The following is a 21,581-nucleotide window of genomic DNA, read 5'->3' as shown; positions in this document are numbered from 1 at the left end:
CTACCTCTAGTGACTCTACCATATCATTTCCCATACTACAAAATCCAACCCCAGCCCAGCATGACCTGTGCCATAGAATCCAATCGGGACTCCATAACTAGTTCAATTTCTGGTTCTCTGTTTGAGGTTAGGTTAATAAGCAATGCACATACATTATTGGGCTAACCTATTAGCCCGGGTGAAGAAAGACTCACATCATGTGTAGCCACTTTGGTCATTATCCCCCATTCCCCTCTTCCTTTGCCATTAAAAAAATAAAAATAAATAAATAAAGGAGAAGAACTTTGCCCATTCATCTGAATACAACAGTGAGCAAAATAAACAAACAAACAAATAAAATACTAATAAAAGTAAAGAAATAAAGAAAGAAATGAATAACTTTGATGGGAATGAGTTTTCCTTTGTTGTCAATCACTATGACAGGCTTTGATGGCTCCCCTACACTTCAGAACTTAGGCTGATCAATATCCGAGCCCTGCAAAAGCCAAACCCATCTACACCCTTCTTTTCCTTGATTAGACCAATTCGTCATCACTTCCCACAAGTTATTCTTGTTTCCCTCCTGATTTTCAGGCATTTTCATATATTTTCTTCATTTTTAAGGAATTAAACCAAAAAGCATTATGCATCTTAAGCCTCAATGTAGATCAGCTCACATTTATTTGATGGTACACACACACACACACACACACACACACACACACACACACAGAGGAAAAAAATTAGGCTACGGTAATCCTTAACATGATATCTTAGACCATGTTGGGCCTCTGGGGAAGCAGAAGGTTATAGAACTTATCGTGCAAAAAGAAATTCCTACCCTTGCTATCAACAGCCTTTTTCCAACCACACCACCCACCACTTACAATTTTCTTGAGCTCATCGTTACCAGTGTAATGGGGATCTAAGATGAGAAAAGCGCAGTCTCCACTTGTCTCGTTATAGTCTACTCCCAACAGGGTATATGCAAGAACACCACCACCTGTAATTTATATACCAGAAACAGAAGTATTTAGATGTCAACAAAGGGTGATAGTTGCTTATAGTATAAATGACAGTGTCAAACTGAAAAGCAGAGGCTCATCCAAAGGGCCCAACCATAGATAGTCCAAAGATAAATAGTCATACTAGCCATACAACACTAATGCTAAAATGGGTTACTTCCCTCTATTGAATGTGAAGTGTTGGTCGGCTGTGTTCTCTATCAGTTCCCATTTTTTTTCCCGCTCTAAGTGAAGTTATGCCCCTTGATAGCGTGGAATGGCAAAATATGATTCACGTAGTTGGCCCAATTAATTGGGATAAGACTTTGATGATGATGATGATGAAGAAGATGATGGTTTCTTTTTTACTTTCCCCTCAATGCTCCTTGGATCTGAATCTTAGTATCATATACCTGTGTGATTGTTAGGCTGTGGCATAGATGATAAGGCCCACCAGATGAGTACATTCAGATTTTAAACAGGAGTAATGTGTCCATACGGAACTGCATTAGATATTAAAATTCCTCAAAAAGGGTAAACTAATTCAATCCATGATGTGTCCCTACGTAACCACACTTGATTCAGGACAATCTGATCCCAAGAAAAAGAGCCTATAAAGCATGTCAATGCCTATTTTCAGGTGTGTTAAACAGCAACATGGTGCTAATCTTGAGGGCCTATGAGAAGCTACAATGAGAAGAAGAAGAAGAAAGGAGAATAAAGATGGTAAGAGAAATAATGAGAGACAGATGAGAGAAATTGCAAGAATATGAGATGCTTAGGGTGTATTATGAAACCCTAGCCCTCTACTCTTATTTAAAATAGTAAAAATGTGAATGGACCCTATGGACCTTATTACATGGACTCGGGCCCAATGAGAATAATTCAACTATTAACCTTTCAACACACTCTCTCAAGCTGGAGCATCTTAATGAAGCCCAACTTGGAACAAGAGTCAAGATCAAACCTAAGATATAAAGAAATTCTTCTCTGACATCCCCCCTCAAAATCAAGGTGCTCTGAAAAAAGGAAGTTGAGTTTGGAGAGACACAAGATATTTTTCTCAAAAGCAGAAAAAAATAAAATAAAAAAGTAGCATGGCTATATGGATATGAGTAACGCTAGTTGTGACAAGAAGCAAGCGAGCGGATGAAAAGTGGAGGCAAAAAATTGACCAATAACTTCAGGCGAACAAGCACTTCTGCAACTTCAGTGATGTGAGCCACCTGAACCATCCAGCACAAACGAGCCTAGATTAACTGCCCTGCCCTACATAATTGTAAGCCAGGACAACTATCCAGAACAAATAACAATAGACTTACTGTCCAATACAAACAAATGACTCTGGATTAGCTATCCAGCTCAACCAAGGTTGAGCCAACTACCCAACACAATCATAAGTTCGAACAACTATCCGGGACAAATTAGAATGGATCAATTGTCCAATATAAACAACGAGTCTAAGCCAACCTCAAGAGTAAACAAGCCCAGTATAATTATAAGTTTTAGCCAAGGCTAGGACCACCACCCAGTTCAAACAAGCCCGAACCAAGTGTCCAGTATATCAACGGGTCTAGGCCAACTATCCAATATAAATACTGGTCACATCACACATCTTGACAAGGAAAGCCTAAAATGAAGTTGTTAACTCGTTGAAACAGGTGGTAGAGAAGATGCTAGCACACATCACAAGGCAAAAAACAATCTAGTCAAATACCTCCAACCTCGATGTCCAACAATACCTCCAAACGTTCAGCAAAAACAGCAAATCCCTTGGAAATTTTATTTAAAAAGAGGAATAGAATAAGATTTTCTAGCAACAACTTCAACCGAACAATAAAAAAATCAGCAAGGGCTTCAACTGCATATTAAAGAGGCTTCAAATCCAGCAATATATGATGCAAAACCCCAACAAAAATCCAACTCCAAGCCACTCCCTTCTCATGAATCACAGCGAGTCAGTGAGGAAAAGGCCCCATGACTCTCAAAACAGAAAAAGAATGAAAAAGAAGAACGATAGGTGAAGGGAAAAATGTTAATAAGAAAATAAGCTATTGTTGTGTAAGGATCGAAGACAACCGCCACTTGTTGAAGAAAAAAGGGTGTAGGGAAAATGGTTAATAAGCACGTATTGTCTAGAGAAGCAAAGATGGAAGAAAATAGGAAAGAAAGAAAAGAAGATTAAGAAAGGAAGGTAATGGGGACATCGGAGGACCTACTCGAGTTTACCAGAGGCAGAGGCGACCACCGACATCAGCACAACTCTCTCTGTGGATGGGAGTTCCAGATGGGGCTCGTCGAACCACTTTCAAGACCCCACATGCATTAGACGTGCATCAGGAAGACCGCACATTGGGATGATGCATGAGGCTTGTTTAGGAGACATTTTTAGTCATAGGTTTTTATTTTTGAGTCGATCTGACTATTGGATATTATCGATCGGGTCATCGGCGCACTACAGGGAAGATTTTTTATTGAACATATATATATATATATATATATATATATATATATATATATATATATATATATATATATATATATATATATATATATATATATATATAATTATTTTAGGATTTATTAGACGGTTGAGATTGCACTTAGGTGTTTTAGCGTGCTTATTTTGGATTATGGGCCATAACACTTAAGTTGATGGCAATTTTGTAATTCTTGGTATTTTTGATATATAAGCAGGGGGGAACGCCCAACCCTAATGGTGTTTTGAGTAAAAGAAAACAAAAGACTTGCCTCTCTTGAGAAAAGCCCTTCTTCATCTTCCTTTAGGGTTTGTGAGAAAACCCTCCATTCCAATCGGATTGTGGAAGAGCTAGAAGATTACTTGGTCGTTGACTCCTCCAACGTTCTCTTCTTCCTCTTTCTCTTCCCCAACAAGGTACACAACTCTCTTCACTTTTCTTCTTCCTTCTTCTACAACTCCTTTAAAACCAAAACCCTTTTCATCTCACATCCATTGTTTCTACCTTTCCTCATCAAACCCATCAAAACCCTACCATCCATCGAACCCACACGCACGTCCGTACGTGCGTTCATAGGGATCATCCTTACAGTTAGTCGTACATCCGTACCGACAGCCCTATCCCCTCCTTTTTACATATTCTGTTTCCTTACATCATCCTCTACACCCTTTTGCTAACCCTAGCATTAATCTTAAACCTAAAACCATAATCCCCAATTTCCCAAATCACTAAATCCCAAGTCCCTAATTCCTAAAATTCCCAAACCTCGATTGCCGATTCCCAAAACCCCCTTCAAAAAATCTGATTTTCAAAAAAACCCATTTTCCCCAAATCTGATATTTATAGTGCCATTGTTTCTTCATGTGAATGTTCCCCTACCTTTGCAAGATTGGAAGTCCCAACTTCTAAGTGGGCCACTATTGTGATATTTTATACTTTCATGCACTGTGTATGTGATAGCCTAGGTCCATTGAGTGGTTAATCTGAATTTCCATAACTCATAATGAGGATGTGCTTGATTTTACTTGTTGAACGCTTAAATTGATACATGTTTTGATCTCACATCATTCATCTTAGGCAAGTTTCACCCATGAGGGGAGGAACCAAAGCTACAATAAGAAGAAAAAAAATGGGAGAGAGAGAGAGAGAGAGAGAGAGAGAGAGAGAGAGAGAGAGCAAAAACATTTTTTTTTTTTACACACACTCACGCTAGTGGAATTTCACCACCTATGGTACTTGAACCCTTGACTGGGAGTTGCTTGGGGTGTATTACGAAAACCTATCCCTCTACTCTTATTTATAACAGTAAAAATGTGAATGGGACCTAGTGGACTCATTACATGGACTTGGGCCTTATGGGTCTTATGCAACCATCAACCTTTCATGTGTGCGCGCGCGTGTGCGTGCACTATGTTATATTTATAGATGACTAATTCAAAGAAAAAAAAAAAACTTTATTTATAGAGTGCTAATTATGACTGAGAGGAATTATAAGCCTCCAAGTGCCAAACACGAATGCACCACACATGCCAATGTCACACCAGCAGGATCAAGACTATTCACCCAGACAATCCCCGTATGTGGAAATGAGGCTGGCCCATTCATCAAGTGACAGGTGCATATTGCATGTAAAATGCTGGTTATCATTTTTTGTCTATTTATTCATGAATGTTTGGCCACCCAGTAAATGGAACAGCCAGATGCTTAGGCTAATGAAAAATCACTGTCCACCACCATATGGACACCCTAGATCCTGCACATGTGCCACATTGGAACATATGGTGCATTTGTATACGGCACTTGAAGATGGGCAACTACAATTAGAACGACTTTTTACAACAATAAGCTACCCTGTATCAAAGTATTCCATAACAGTAACGGTGGCCGTAATGGCCACTGCCATTACTGTTATGATTACAACCGTTACGAATACGGGCGAGCATATTATCAGCCCCATAATGGACTGCTACAGGGATGCCGCTATGGGTAAATTTTTCTATAACAGCCGTTACAACCTTATAATGCAAAACAGTTACCAACGTTACTATTACATAACAGCCATTATGTAACCGTTTTGGAACACCTTGCTCTGTATACAGAAACAATTGTGTTGACCAAAGTATCTGTAACTTTCTGAAGATGGTGGATTTCACAGAGTTTTAAATACTATTCGCATAACATAGCCTACACACTGCATAGCATATGATGATAGTGTATGTCGCAGTGTAGCCTTCACACTACATAGCCCATGAAAATAGCACATGTTGCATGTAGTGTACAGCACATGCTATGTAGCATAAGCTAAATGCTATTTTTAAACAGTAAAATTAATGTCTTCAATGATTTGTGACATTTTGCTATTTTTCCTAAAAGCTAGTTAATTTTTCCAATGATTTTAGTGATACAGTATGAGAATTAAATCAGTTCATTGCTAATTTTATCTTTATATTTACTCTTCACCAATGTCGTAAAAATCGCTATCATATACCAAATCGTAATAGGGGTTAAATCATATTGAATCGCAAATTGTATCATAAATCATAAGATATTTAAATGATTTTCTTAAAAATATAAATAAATAAATAAACTCAGCAATCATCCTTTCGCCATCAATATGCACCAAGTAATACCATGTCATGATAATGTTAAAGGATTCATATCTTTCCTTTTATCTTTTTGTCTTTCAAGAAATTTCCCTTCAAAACTATTCAAGGATCCTTTAATAATTTATGTTCTTCTTAACTTTCTTGCATGTAGAATTGCATTGGAAAAGCAACATTTGATTCTATAGACCAACGGAAAAGGATATTTTGATTTCTAACCATCATTCCACCAGACATATAAGGCAACATGATTGTAACCATCCATCAAAACATTCTAGATAAGTCATACATCAATTTGGTGTTTTGACTAGCTACAAAGTAAGAATCATGGGGGGGGGAGCTCTACAATTTAACGTTGAAGAGAATATATATCATTTAATCTCTTATAAAGAACAAAATAAAATAATTTACCCTTTCTAAACAATTCTTCTTCTTCCTTTTTTTTTTTAAGGTTTTTTTTCCAGATGATTTTTAAAGCCACAGCAAATTAAAATACACATACAATGAAAGCCGAGTGAAACCTAAAATAGAAGAGAACAAGTATACTTTGAATCATAAATTAGGATTTGAATCGTAAGTCTTAGGATTCAAATCATAAAATCATAGGACTCGTATAAAAAGGGATTCAAAGGTAGGATTCAAATCATTTTGCTTAAGATTCAACTCAAAATGTAAATTGTAAATTGTAAATCATAACTAGTAGGATTTTGACAACATTGCTCTTCGCCCAATTTTTTATATTATTTTAATTTAAAATCTAGAAGATGCTGCATGCTCTGTAGCTAGCCATGCCTCATGCTTCAGATGGGTGAACGGTTTGCTACACACTATTTGCTACATTAAACATTGGTTTAACCTGGCTTATTGGAAAGGCAAAAAAGAACCTTCACTAACCCGTGCAGTGTCATTTCAGCATACTAATTGAATCTCGAGTTCAAAAAGACAAACCAACCCACCTATGAAGTATAACAGGGCACTTCCAGTCATCCAGAAATACCAATGGCCCCAAACCAGTCTATGACATAGTAGCAGGTTGTTTATTCTATCACAAAGTTGTCAAGATGCAAGTCACTAAGGTAGCATGAAAATTTCAGTATTCACATAATATATGCAACCGGGAAAGGGAAAAATGTAAGGCCTTTCAATAGATTTTAATTTCATTATGGCTTAATTTCATCATTTCTCAGGAAAAAATAAAAATAAAAAGGCATTGCAGAGAGGAGGTCAAATGGAAACGATGGCAGAAATAAATAAATAAAGAAGGTAGTTTTGGTAATACTGACCAATCATAACAGGAGTTCCTTGTGTTTCAAAATGCATTGCAAGTTCTCGACATTTCTCAGGTAGCTCATCTCCAGATCTCACATTTATGATCTTGCAACTAACCTGTTAATGCATAAATCAACCTGTCAAGCAAATAACACAACCAGAAGGGAGGCCTTTTTTTCTTAACAGTCGAAAATATTTAATAGACAAGCTTATCCATGTCATGGAAGATTACTGAACCAATACTTGCAAACAGAAATCACTAAGAATGCAAAACCTTTAATAAAAACTAGATAACTCTACTCCACATTTGAAAGGGAGTTGGAGAAAGATCAGTCGGGTAAACCTAAATTCAGCTTCTAACATATCCCATGCATCTGAGTGTGCATGAAAAATGTATTTACACCTTAGACTACACCCAGTATAGGTGAATGGTTTTCATCTTCTAAATTACATTACGTGCAGGCACACGGCTGCAAATGTTTGCTGCAAACTACATCATCAATCCATTGCCAAAAACCTGGTTATCAAAACTGAGCAAATTGATTTGCAACAGTCAACTAATGAATGAGGTTTCATTTGGGTAATTCCAATAAGAATTTTTAGACCTAATGCACCCTGGAGGGGATGCAAATGGATCAAAGGAACAAAAACAAGATTGTGGGACAGAACCCAAAAATCTACTAGGCCAAGTGCTAGTGATCACCAAAAACCACCTCTCAAATCTTCTCTTGCCATAGGCTGCAAATGTTTGCTGCAAACTACATCATCAATCCATTGCCAAAAATTTGGTTATCAAAACTGAGCAAATTGATTTGCAACAGTCAACTAATGAATGAGGTTTCATTTGGGTAATTCCGATAAGAATTTTTAGACCTAATGCACCCCGGAGGGGATGCAAATGGATCAAAGGAACAAAAACAAGAATGTGGGACAGAACCCAAAAATCTCAATTCGCTCAACTCGACTAACTCGCTGACCAGTAGAGTTGTACACGAATCGAGTTAGCTAGGTTAACTCGCTCGACTCGACTCAAAAAAGCTCAATTCGACTCAGTTCGAAACTGAGTTTGATTTGAGTCAAGCTGATTTTTGGAGCTCGAAAAATTTTCGATCCAAGTTCGAGCTTGGCCGAGCTCGAATCGACTCGGATCAAGCCTTAACTCGAATTGAACTCGGATCGAACTAGTTCGGCGACTCAGTTATTTTGATATTGATGTTGCTCACCAAGTGTTTGATGAAATGACTCAACGAACTGTTGTTTCGGGTGCATACATTCTCCGTGGGATCAGCTGATGGCGAGGAAGGTATGGATATGAAACAAATCACTACCAAAAGAAAAACATTACATGATAAAACTACCTTTGGATCTTGATTTTGATGCTGCCTACTGAGTGTTTAATGAAATACCTATATATTGCTGGTGTTGTTTTGCATACTGTGAGAAATTGAATGTGCACTCCATGTGTTTGAGAAAATGCCGCACTGGCTCGAACTGGCCCGAGCTGCTGATTGAACCGAGCTGAGCTGGCCAGTCAGGCTCGAGGACCGAGCTGAGTTTGAGCTAGGGTCAGCTAGTGGTCGAGCCGAGTCGAGCTATGCCAAGCTCGACTCAGTTCAACTCGTGTACAGCTCTACTGACTAGAGATATGAATTGGATCTAGAAGTGTTGTAATATGACCAAGATGAAGCCAAAACTGGGAAGTATTTTCAACAGTCCACTAGTAGAAAATAGTGATCAATCACCTCCTCTCTGATGTAGGGAGCATTTGGGCCAAGTTAATCTCCACAGTTGATTTTCATACTACTCGTGATCAAACCATTCAACGGCACATATTTTCAAGGAATCGTGCATGGATCATTATTTTTTAATTTGGAGGACCATGATCGAGATCGTGTGAAGAGTAGGCCGTTGTCATGGGCCTCACATGAAGGTCTCCCACTTGAGTGACTCCCATCTTAGGCTTGCTTCTTTTAAAGAGATTTTCTAATACCAGTTTAGGTTTAAATTAGAATTACTATTTCCACCACTTTTCTTGTGGCCCATTTTGGAGTACCAAACAATGTCGAAACTACATAAAATCGGCCTGTTCGAAAGCCTAATAAGTTAGATTTCCAATGAGCCTAAGATCATGCAATTCCAACACCGTATGAGTTAGTTATGGCCAATTTTTTAGGATGTGTGGGATTGTGACATAAATAAGGATGTTTTCATTATTTTGAATATTTTGTTGAAATAAATTATTAGAATTAGAAGTTAGGAGATCCTAATGAAAGGTTTGGATAGATTAGGATTTAAAATATGCATTGTTGTAATAGGTTCTCTCTTATAAATAAAGAAGTCTACATGAAGAGGAAGAATTGATTGATTTTTTGAAATATATATATATATATTGCACTTTGCGCATGCTTTTTAGAATGAGATTCTCCTCGTTGAATCACTCACAGAGGTTCAATTCCGATGTTTTGGTTCCCTGTTGCTAAGTTTTGTAGGGTGTCAAAATCTGGCTTGATAAACGTGATTCATCACTCGAATTGAAGTATTGGTTTCCATGGTTGATTTGTAGTTGTCAACGCAATTTATTTCCCACAATACAAATGCCGCCATCAAGTGGTATCAGAGCAAAATCACACCTAGTGTGTCTAATCAAAGCACATGTTTGTCTACATTGCTTTTCCATCATCTCCATCTTTGTCATCCACTATCCTTAACATCATCATCGCTCATAGTCAACACCATCATCATCCATCACCCATCAACATCTAGTTCATTCATCACCAAATGGATCAAGTCTTCAACCTTGAAGATAAACATGATAAATATGGTGGGGATCTGGACCTTAGTTAAGGCCAGATCTTTGACTAGGAGTGATTTGTAAGCCAACAATGAATGCACTTCCTACGCCGATGACCTCCTCCCACTTCACCACAACTACCTTGATTACCTTTGCCACCATGACCACCAACTTTGGCTCATCCAGTAAATGACACACCAAACCAGAGCTATCATTAACTCCACTCATAAAGCCAATGGATGCACGTTGAAGGCGAACATACACTCCATTCAGAGATGGCACGTCCTTGTCACTCAAGATTTGTGCACATACTAGCTCATATTTGGGTTCTAAACCGGATATGAACTTAGCCACACAAAACTCCCAATGTTGCTGAAGTTCCTTTTTCATATCAATGGTGAGAGGTTGTTACACATTCAGTTCTTCCCACATTCCTTATAGTTTTGAATAATATTCACTAAAAGACCTATCTCCTTGTTGGAATGAGAAAATCTCTTCAAACAACCACTATGTGCAAGGGATGTTTTTGTCAGACAAATACATCTCTCATAATGCATTCTAAACCTCCTTTGCAGTAACCAAAAGCATTACATTAGCACTTACAAATGATTCCATACTATTCCACAATCATGTCATAATATAAGAATTCTCCTGGACCCATTCATCATACATTCTATCACTCTCATCTGGCTTTTTCCATGGTCAAATATTTTAATTTGCCTTTGCCATTAAAAACACTTGAATAAATTTTAGACCATTAAAGATAGTTTACTCCATTTAATTTGATAGAGGCTATCTAAACCCCTAGAAAATCTGATGAATTTATAAATCCAAATTCTGGATCACTCTTCATCTGCAATAGAATAAAAGAATAAAATGATGCCACAATGCTTACACGAATACAGGCTGACCTTTCAAGATAGAACTCCCAACTTGCATGCTTCACACAATGTGCACACCACAGTTGACAAGAAAAATCAGCCTCAACATCCACACATTCCAACCGAACACAAGAAAGGTGATGATCACAGATATCAGATTCAACCTCTCACATGTGGACCATTATGCAGGCCCGGCACACCCAAAGAGGATGAAACCCTACGTTTCTTAAAGAATTTCAACACCAGAGAGATAAGAAAGACAAAAAGAAAAGAAAGAGGAGAGTAGTGAGATAAAAGTGGAAGGTGGATTAGATCATAAGTAAATGCGCTCCTATGCCATGTAAAATTAATATGGAAGAGAAAAGAATAAAAGAGGGGAGGAAAAAGTGTTGTAGAGAAGAGAATAGGGTTAAAATGTAACCTACCCACCCACCCCCTTTTTTAAATCTTATATTTAAGTGATGAAAACAAAAAAACAAAAAAACCAAAGCACCTCTAAACATTAAGAATTAAGTTTAAATACAAATAAGAGCAAACAACAAAGACTAGGCATATTGATGTTTATTAATAGACTATAACAGAACAATTTACGGCATGTTTGGTTTTCCACTTACAACAGTAAATGGTTGGAAATGGGTAATTACTTACTCTTGTAATTGTGTGGTGATGTATTGGAAAACCAAATGCTAAAACAAGACACTATGCTTACCAATCATATGGTCTAAAGCTTCAAAATCAATGACCTGAATCTCCTCTCCTCATTATTATTTAAAGGATAATGTGAAAATTTTATTAAAAGGCTGCAAGGTGGAAAACCAAGCAGAAAAAAAAAAATAAAAAATACAATAAATGAAACATCAAAAGAGAGCAACATCATCAAAGCCAAAACAAAGATACGACATCAAATGCATCAACATGTTTGCCCTCCGAGACCCACTATAAAACATCCCTTTTTATTTCCAAGCAACTTCCCATGGCTCTTGTTTGTTGCAAAAACATCATCGATTTTGATCCCCCCCAAATATTCCGCAGGACAACAAGAAAAATCAAACGCTTGGATGCTAGCCTGTCCTTATCAAGCAAGACATCATACACATCCGGAACAAACTGTCTATAGATTGGGGCATCACCCAAGAGAAGTAGAAGATCTTTAAGAGAAGCGATCACACTTAACGAGCAAAGGAGCGGTGAATAAATAAGTGGTCAATCGACTTTACTCAATTTTGCACAAGAGAATTAGGGCTTTTATAATATGTGAAATTACATAAATACCCCCATGCTTAAACTCTATTCTAATACATCACCTTAAGGACTAAACAACAAAAATAATGAAATGAAACAACGAAAACCATAATCTCCATGTGACATGGGCCACACGTGTGATAATCACTATTTACCACAGTCCATCAACAAAATGATCGCCATCAGGTGGTATCAGAACAAAGTCACGCTTGATCCAGGTACATGTTTGTCTACATCACTTTTCCATCATCTCCATCTTCATCATCCACCATCCTCACCATCACCACCACTCCTTGTCAGCACCATCACCTTCAACATCTAGTTCATCCAAGCCATTCATCGCCAGTGAATCAAATCTTCAATGTTGAAGATAAGCTCAATAACAATGGTGGGGAGATCTAGACCTTAGCAAAGGCCCAATCTTTGGCAAGGAGCCCGAAGAGATCGGCTTGATCATCACTGACCACTGCTCCAACAACATCAACAACATTAATAACGACCGTCACATTGTCACCGCTGTCATTGACTACCCACCACCACTGTCATTACATCTATCACCTCCACCATCCATTAATAGCTACAAGTGCTTTATCATCATCTTGGTTCGTGGGCTTTTTAGGAAAAAAAAACTCAAACACAAGTTTTTTTCAACATGAGGAGTCTGGTGCAAGGAGCATCTTGATCACGTTAAGCTCCACCTTTATTCGCATGTTAATCTCCACCTTTATTTTCATATGATCCGTGATCAAACTGCTCAATGGCCTAGAGTCTCAAGGAATCATGCGTGGAAATCTTTTACCTTAGAGAATTGTGATCATGTGAAGAGTGAGCCACATGGTTCAAAAAAAGGGTATCGTATCAGCCGATACACCCATATTGTATCGGTATTGGCTTAATACGATACACGATACAGGGTTGTACCAACTTGATACGAAAAAGGACCACGTATTGTGGCGTATTGGCCTGTATCAGCCAATACGGGTTGTATAGGTACTGATATATGTTACATGTATCTCTAACCGATAGGGGTATAAAAAGTCGAACTGAGCCCCGTTTCCCCCCTTTTCGATCTCGCTCTCCTCCATCTCTTCTCCTTTGCTTGAAAACACTTCCATACATTATAGTAGAGGGATTTTTGGCACCATTTACAGCTATTTGGAGGATCAAAAGAATGGTTTTCAGTGGACTTGAAGGATCGAAAGGGGGTTGGATGCAGTTTTGAAAAAATTGGAAAAAAAAAAAAAAAAAAGGTTGAAAAACGATTACTATTATTTTTTGTTGATTCAATACTTGACTTGGTAATTGATCCGTTGATTTTTGTGGGGTTTTTTTTTTTTTTTGTATTTTATAGAAAACCCTTTTTTCTATTGAATCTGAGCACATATCTTGCATAGGAATGCATTTTGTGATCAAGAAAAAAAAAATTGGGAAATCTGTCGAAATTTATGAAACTTCCAGAATTTTTTTTTTTTTTTTCAAATCTAATGCTTTGGGGGCTAATTTTGCTAAGATCTACACCAGATCTAAGGGGTTTTATAGTTTCCATTTCCGAATATTATGCTTATTTTTGTGAAATTTCGATTTCTTATTTTTTTTGTTAATTTTCTTTTCAAGTATGCTGAAATGTAATGCATAGGGGCCTAGGGGGAGTATTTCCATTAGATCTACACTAGATCTGAAAATTGATTTGGTTTTTGTGGGGGAAATCGAAGTTGGAGACTTGATTTGGGATATATATATATATATATATATATAAAATTTAAAATGCAATTTGTAATTAGTTAAATGATGCATGATAAAAATTGTCTTAAATATATAACATATATCAGCAATTTATACAAAAATAAAAATAAAATCAACACCACAACTTGCAATAGGTCAACCTATCAGAACAACATTTTACCAAAGAATGATTCAATACACCATTGAATACATGGTCAAAACATTATTTAAATAAATAAATAAATAAATAAATAAATAAATAAAGAAGAAGAAGAAGAAGAAGAAGAAGAAGAAGAAGATAGATTCTTGAATATCTTTTTTTTTTTTCTATTACTTTTCCATATATTTTGCTTAAAAAAATTTCTTACTGATACGAGCCGATACAGCCCCAATACCATATCGTATCATTTTTCCAACCGACCGATATTGCAATTGATACCATCATTCATAACCATGGTAGGCCACCATCGTGGGCCCCTCATGACTCTTTTGTTTGAGTGATTTCCATCTTAGGCTTTCTTCTTTAAGAGATTTTTTTCTCTTTACAATTATTTAGATTGAGTTTAAATTATAATTACTATTTCTATTACTTTTCTCATGCCCCATTTTTTTTAGTACCAAACAATGTCGAAACTACATGAAACTAGTATCATTTAAAAGCTTATTAAGTTAGCTTTCCAACAAGCCTAAGATCAAGCAATTATGACACCGCATAAGCAGTGTTCGAATTATCTTCAATATTATCTTTATCTCCAGCTCAGCGATACTGATAACACTAGTAGCAATATTGATAACGCTAGTAGTATCAGAAATTTCAGGTATTAGCAATGTATCACTAAGTATTGCCAATGTATCAATATCATTAATGTAATCGCCAATATTTTCAACTATATAAATTCTAGGTAATGCTTGTATCATAAGTGTATCGATGATATTTCAAAAATATCGCCAACGGATTGATATCATCAAAATTTTGTTTATTAGAAAAAATTTTATTTCAAAATTTTCTTTCATGGGCACATGGTTGTATATAGTGTTCAATTTGTCATTAATAATATTGATATTATCGATATCGCAACATGCGCGATATTGAGACCACAATCTTTCGTTTCCTTTCCAATTGTTGATGATTTCTTGGTAAAATATCATGTGTTGTTGATATTTTGAAATATCGATGGATGTTTGTGGATGGAAGGTTGGATGGTTAAATCGGCTGGATAGGATAGTTGGACTGATTTCTTACAACAACACATGCTTTTAAGGCTCCATTAAATGGAAACTTGTTATATATGCATTCTTTTTACAACAACACATGCTTTTAAGGCTCCATTAAATGGAAACTTGTTATATATGCATTCTTTTTACAATTTTTTAATTTCTAAATATGCAAATATGTACATTTTATTATCTCCTGAGGTTTCGCTGAAAATTCTACCGTTTTTCCCATGTTCCCCTGCATTTCCAGTTATTAGCAATATTATCGGAGATATTGATATTGTTACTATATCCTTGGCCAGCGAAACTTGCGCTACCGATACTTCAAACACTGCGTGTAAGGAAGTTATGGTCAATTGTTTGAGGATGTGTAGAGTTGTGAAGGAAATAAAGATGTTTTCCTATTTTCAATATTTTCTTGAAATAAATCGTTAGGATTAAAAGTTAGGAGGTGGAATGAAGGGTTTAAATTGATTGGTGTTTATACTATGCATTGCTTGTTATAGGCTTTTGCTTATAAATAAAGATCTCTTTAATAGCTTAGTTGTTTTTTTTGTAAAATAAATATCTTGCACTTCATGTGTTTTTATGAGATTGAGATTCTACTTGTTGAGCTGCTTGCGGAGGTTCAATGATGAGGGCATCCAAGCACCTACACGAGTTTATCGGAGGAGGAGAACTAAAGCCCCAGCCCCAGCTTCATTATGGTTGGATGATCATTACATGGGGCCTAGTGGACCCAATTTGAGTTCTTAGCCACGTTAAAGATTCCACATGCATGGTTGTGCATCTTTGAAGACTCAACACGGGAAAGATGCATGTGTGTTGCTTATTTGGAACTGATTGATACATCTTTGGACTATTTAGACGTCACTCAGCCTAACCTGGAGCACATTTGGACGTTACAAACGTTAGACCATGCCATTAGATATGTTCGAAGACTTGGGTTTAGGTGTATGGACACTCTAGTTTGCACATCCAAGCCATGAACACATTGGACCACATTCTTCTAGGCCATTGATCACATGTAGACGTACCTATTGCATGTCGAAGATCATCCTTGTATGTTATGACACATCTTTATTTCTACTTTATTTTTCAGTTTTATTTTAGATTATTAGCGATTAATGTTTTGATCTTGATTGTTAATAGATTTAGACGATCAAAAATAGTTCTAGACTAAGGGTTTGCTCAGGTTTACTTATATATTTGTTTGAGACTTGAGACTTTAAATGATAGATATATTGAATGAAATTTCTCCACATTGCTTCTTTTGAGCAAGAAGACTTCTTGTGAATGGAATTTGGTGTGAAGTCATTGGAATCATTTCAAGTTATCTTTCTTATTCCTATCAAGATATTTCTTCTTTCTTCTCTCTTTCAAACCCTCTTTTTCCATTAAATATGTTTTCTCATCTTTCACAAACCATAACTCCATCATCATCAACCCAACTCATCACTAACCAAACCAACCCGACCCCACCACACTATTTGTACGGCTGCACAGATGTGCCTATACACTGCACGGACCTATCTGTACAACGTCTGTACAACCAAACAGCCCCTCCCTCACTGATCCTTTCTCTACTTTTCTATTTTATAAAACCCTAACCCTAGCCTTTTATAAAACCCTAAATTCCCAATTTCTTGGTTTCCAAACCCAAACCCTAGCAAAGCGCAAGTGAATCCTCGAATCTAGAACAAATCCTATAGTACATGGAAGTTCTACCTTCCATTGGGCCATGTTCGATCAATAGCCTTAAGGATCTATTTTGCGGGATTGTGATGTGGTCTTGAACTTGAGCTTAATAGAATATTTGATTTCTCTAAATTTGTAGTAGATTATCTTTATTTCATACTTTGATTTACTCTAGTAATCCATTAATTAATTTATTTGCATCATCCTAGTTTAGGCCATCTGTCTTGCATCATTAAAGTTTGAGGTTTTTTTGGTTTCCCGTTGTTGAATCTCTCATAGGGTGCCGAAGTCTGGTCAAATCAACATGATTCATCTCTCGGATTGCACTATCAGTTTATTCATCATCGCTTCCAACATCGACTTGTCACTGTTTTCCCTAACACCCATGCATTTAGTTTCTTGTGATATGAACAATCATCATCACTCTCTCTTCTACTAGAGGTAAACATGACCGAAGGGAGATAAGACATGCAATAACCCAAGAAAAACTCCAAAGGCTTCTGCTTTCCCCCTAGCCAGCTGCGATAACATCTAGTCATCTACAACTGCAAGGTTTTCCTAAGGTCCAACATGTAGATGAGCTGTGCAATAGTTCACCGGACAATCAAGGAGCATGTTTGCTCATCTAGACCATTAATTATATGGGACAGCTCTTGCAAGATGGACCCCAAAAATCTCAATGATAGATGTCATTAGCCACATGATTAGTTGCCTTCTTCTGTATCATTACTAAACTGTCCATAATTTTTATTTTATAAATTTAGGAATAATGTTAGTTTCAGAAGGTGGCCCATCGAAGAGGAGGGAAATCTATTGAATGGTATGAAGCACATCATAAATATTGGAAGTGCTATTCTCTCTCATAGGTTGAGAGAATATCAAACATGGACCGTCCAGTTGATAGGAGACCTCACTGACTTGACTAAAGCTCACAAATGACACCCACTGAGAAAACCAATGTTCAACCACTTCTCTAACTTTTGGATGCTCTATAAGGGTCCACAAAAAAGTCCATTGATCAGAAGATTAGGTACATCTATTTGGTTTGGATTTTGGACCGGCACCTATCTAGGAGACGAACGATATGTTGGTCAAGTCCAGATGGACAAACACATCACCTTGAATTTTGACATGGTTCACCCATGTGGTGAATGTTAGAAATCCATGAAATGAAAAACAAACAAAGTTTTATAAGGTTCTTTTAAATCTTTATAGTAAATCTGCTTGCACAACTAGTCATATGTTTAAAAGCAGCATGGTTACATCTACTTCATGTTTAAGCTTTGCACATCTACGGCACCAATTTAGGTGTATGCAGCAAATATGGATAGAACTGTGAAAAGAAACAAAATACTTACCCCAAGAAGTTTATCCAAAACAAAGCTTAATTCTATGGCTCCAATCCATTCGTGTGATCCCACAAAAGAGGGCTCCTTGTCGCCAATCTCCACAAGAGCCTGCTGAATTTCCCTGTAAAATAGAAGGCACTTCGATCATCAGCCCAGAAAACATATTGTGATCCTAAACTTGAATCACACAAGTATTTCTTATGTGAATTGGCAACCCACATTGAGTTAAAAACGTGAGAACAAATAGCAGCATTATGCAGTACATACAGTTCATTAAAAAAAAAAAAAAAACTCAAATTTAGGATCTGTTGTCGACAGCTCAGAAGGAAATGCTTAGTCAGATGCCAACAACATACTAGTGTTGTATCTAAAGAAATGGTTATCTTGTTAAGACAATTGGCTTATGTTCTGAGTAATGTGTCTACCTGTGTGAAGGGACATCGATGGATGTATAGTGTTGGAGTCTAAACCATGAAATGATGGTTTGTAGAGACCGATAAGCACATCCCCAGCCCTAACAAATTCACAAATGAATAATGAGAGTATGCAACTGAAAGGTAGAACAAAGAATGGATAAAGGCTGTACATGGGAGTTACATAGAATTTTGGCCTTTCAGGATATATAAAAATCAATGTAACTATTTCCAGCAGCCAATGGGCTCCGTGGCTGCCATTCAGAAGTAATAACACTTCAAAGCATATATCACAGCATCTTGATAAGAATAAAAGCATATGGCACATATTTAATGAAGGAATAACCAATTCACGATGCAAAAGCTTGACTTGATCCAATTCAAGTAACACATAAGTATCTTAGTACCCTTCAACCTTTTCTAAGAAATGTTGCTTCTTAGTTCCTCGTAATTTCATTTTCATTCCTTGTATGAGTCACACCAACTCTCTGCTTTACAGAAGGGAGAGGCAACAATCTAATTTTGTACTATCTGGTTGAACTAGGGAGTATGTATAGCACACGCAATAATGGAATATATATTAGCTTATTGATTTTTATATATTTTTTTACTTATGTATTTATTTGGTCCATCAGAAAGCATTAATAAAACCATGAAAAAGAAGATATTGTAGTCAAGGACGGTACAAACTCGGTGGGCAGACTCGGATTTATTGCTATTCCTTTTCTAACACATGGATGAAGGGGATTTGGAAACTGTTACTTGGGCAGAAAAGATGATCTTGGGACAAGTGCTAGATGAGATTTCAGCATTGTCAAGAAGAATCCAGACATCTTTAAGCATTCTTCATGAGGAGGTCATGTATTGGGATTGCTGTCCTATTCCAGAGTTGTATATTTGTTTGCTTTTGTTCCTAAAGAGTAAAGCATATGCAGGCCAGACGAGATGAATGTCTAAGGTACTGAGATAAAAAGAAATGGCAACTCAAAAAACAATTAAAATGAATGCATGGAAGAGTGATTGAAGCAAAATAGAAAGAACTGCCACTTCCTATAAGCCAAAAGAGTAAACATATGTTTACTTCAGCTAGGTATAAACGCGAAAAAATATTGCAATCTGTCAATAGAGCACTGAATGATGGCAGTGCAACATTTACTTCCAATTTAACAAAACAAGCAAAATCACTCAAAAGGGAGAAAGACTCTTACACTGTCATCAAAACCATCTTGGAGGTAATGATAATATTCATAGGAACCTTCAACCAGAGAGTTGAGGCCACCAGAAACTGTAAGCCATCGGAGGGCAACCACGATATTAAATAAAGGAATGTGGAAGCTGAAAAGCTATCTTTCTTTTTAGAAGCTGCGTTTCTAATCTTTCACTTGTATCAAGTAAATGCAGTATACAAAGAAATTTTATATAAGTTGTGCCAATTGACTAACCTCCACTGCCTGGAATTTCTGTGTGGACATCTTTAAGCAGATGAGAACCTGTAATTATCATCAGAATATATATACCATGATTTAGAATAGAACAGCAGTTAAATGAGAGTTGTGAAGTTAGGGCTAGCAACTGGCTACAATGAATTTTTCCTATTTACAAGCTGATTAAGTACCATTTCTTATTGAGTTGATCCCTGTAGTTCCTTTTGTAACACCAAAATGTAGGGCATTCGCAGTGAGAAGAAGAGGACGATCCAAGGGTAATCCCAATCTTAAGTGTAGAGATCTTCTGATTTCGACTTCATAAAACAAGCAATATCATTAGCAAGAGTGATAAGCCATCAGTGCATTTATGTAACTTGAAGCACTAAAAAGGTCAGGCAATGTGATTGAAAACATGAACAAATGTTTAGCTAGAATTCTCCTTAAATGCCAGAAAAAAAAAAAAATAAAAAAAAAAAAAAAAAAAAAAAACCAAAAAAAACAGGACTTACACAGCTCCAAATGCTTGAATGCAGAAAAATGGACCATATTGTAGAAAAAGAAAACATTTAACAAAACATAAGTGGCCATGATGTGCAGAACCACACAACTTACTTATCTACATACCCTCAAAGGTAGAAAGACAATTCATTCATCATAATTTAAGCCTTTGCCAACTAATCGGAGTCGGTTATTTGAATCCTATTCCACCATTCCACTCTATCGAGGGCTATAACTTCAATTAGACTAGATCATCGACTCTTTTGTCACCACTTCCACTCAAGTCCTTTTGGGCCACTTGCCCTTTTAGAGCCTTCAACCACTCCTAACTAGCACCAAGGTATTCCGTATCGGTATCAGTTGGCATAACGGTGCCTACCGATACCGATACGGATACAGGGGCATAACAGCCCGTAACGGTACAATTTTATTTTATTTTTTTTGCCAAAAAAATAAGAAAAAATATGGATTAAATCCGGAATATTCCAAACATTCCAAATATGCATTCATTTATAATTTGGAACATGTTTATGGTGGTGTAACAGTCCACTCTTTGGTGAGAAGTTGTATTGGTCTGCCTGATGAATTTATGAACCTGACAACCTAGTATTAGCTATAGATCTTTTATATTTAATTATCTAACTATATAATATCAATATAAATTAATTAGAATGAATCTAATAACAAAATATCACATATTTCATATTTATAGGTATTGGTATATTACATACCTTGTGACTTGTGTACGTTTTATTTCAATATACAATCTAGGGACTTTTATATCCTATTATGTAATTCATAGATCTAACAAATTAATATAATTCTTCACAATAAATCTTAAGAAAAAATTTGAAATTATATTCAAGTAAATATAGTGTTGTCGATTTAGAGCTGATTTAGTGAATCATTTGATACCCCAAATCAACGTTAAATTCATGCAATCTATTGGCACTTATCTCACTAATGGATTGGTGGATATTTATTGAACAGTGAAGAATGAAAAATATCAA

At 36.5% G+C, this 21,581-nt stretch overlaps 1 protein-coding gene and 1 long non-coding RNA gene across 3 annotated transcripts in view; both read right to left on the bottom strand.

Annotated features, from left to right (window-relative positions):
• Positions 1-265: 265 nt before the first annotated feature.
• LOC131251340 (probable Ufm1-specific protease) overlaps positions 266-21,581 on the bottom strand; it is a 91,827-nt gene continuing 70,511 nt past the window's right edge. For both annotated transcript variants that reach the window (XM_058252028.1, XM_058252025.1), the window contains 7 exons: positions 20,262-20,387; positions 20,089-20,136; positions 19,855-19,931; positions 18,659-18,747; positions 18,243-18,354; positions 7,350-7,452; positions 266-982 (listed from right to left, as the gene is read on the bottom strand). In XM_058252028.1, coding sequence (XP_058108011.1) covers positions 753-982; positions 7,350-7,452; positions 18,243-18,354; positions 18,659-18,747; positions 19,855-19,931; positions 20,089-20,136; positions 20,262-20,387 — 785 coding nt within the window. In that variant the 3' untranslated portion in view covers positions 266-752. The remainder of the gene's footprint in view (positions 983-7,349; positions 7,453-18,242; positions 18,355-18,658; positions 18,748-19,854; positions 19,932-20,088; positions 20,137-20,261; positions 20,388-21,581) is intronic.
• On the bottom strand, positions 10,785-13,448 carry LOC131251353 (uncharacterized). The gene is made up of 2 exons (XR_009173768.1): positions 12,654-13,448; positions 10,785-12,567 (listed from the first exon to the last, which is right to left on the bottom strand). It is a non-coding gene; the product is annotated as an uncharacterized LOC131251353 (long non-coding RNA).

Source organism: Magnolia sinica, chromosome 1 (assembly GCF_029962835.1).
Source record: "Magnolia sinica isolate HGM2019 chromosome 1, MsV1, whole genome shotgun sequence".
NCBI classification, from domain to species: Eukaryota; Viridiplantae; Streptophyta; class Magnoliopsida; order Magnoliales; family Magnoliaceae; genus Magnolia; species Magnolia sinica.
The sequence above is the reverse complement of the archived record's forward strand: the minus strand, read 5'-3'. Positions and strand labels throughout refer to the sequence as shown.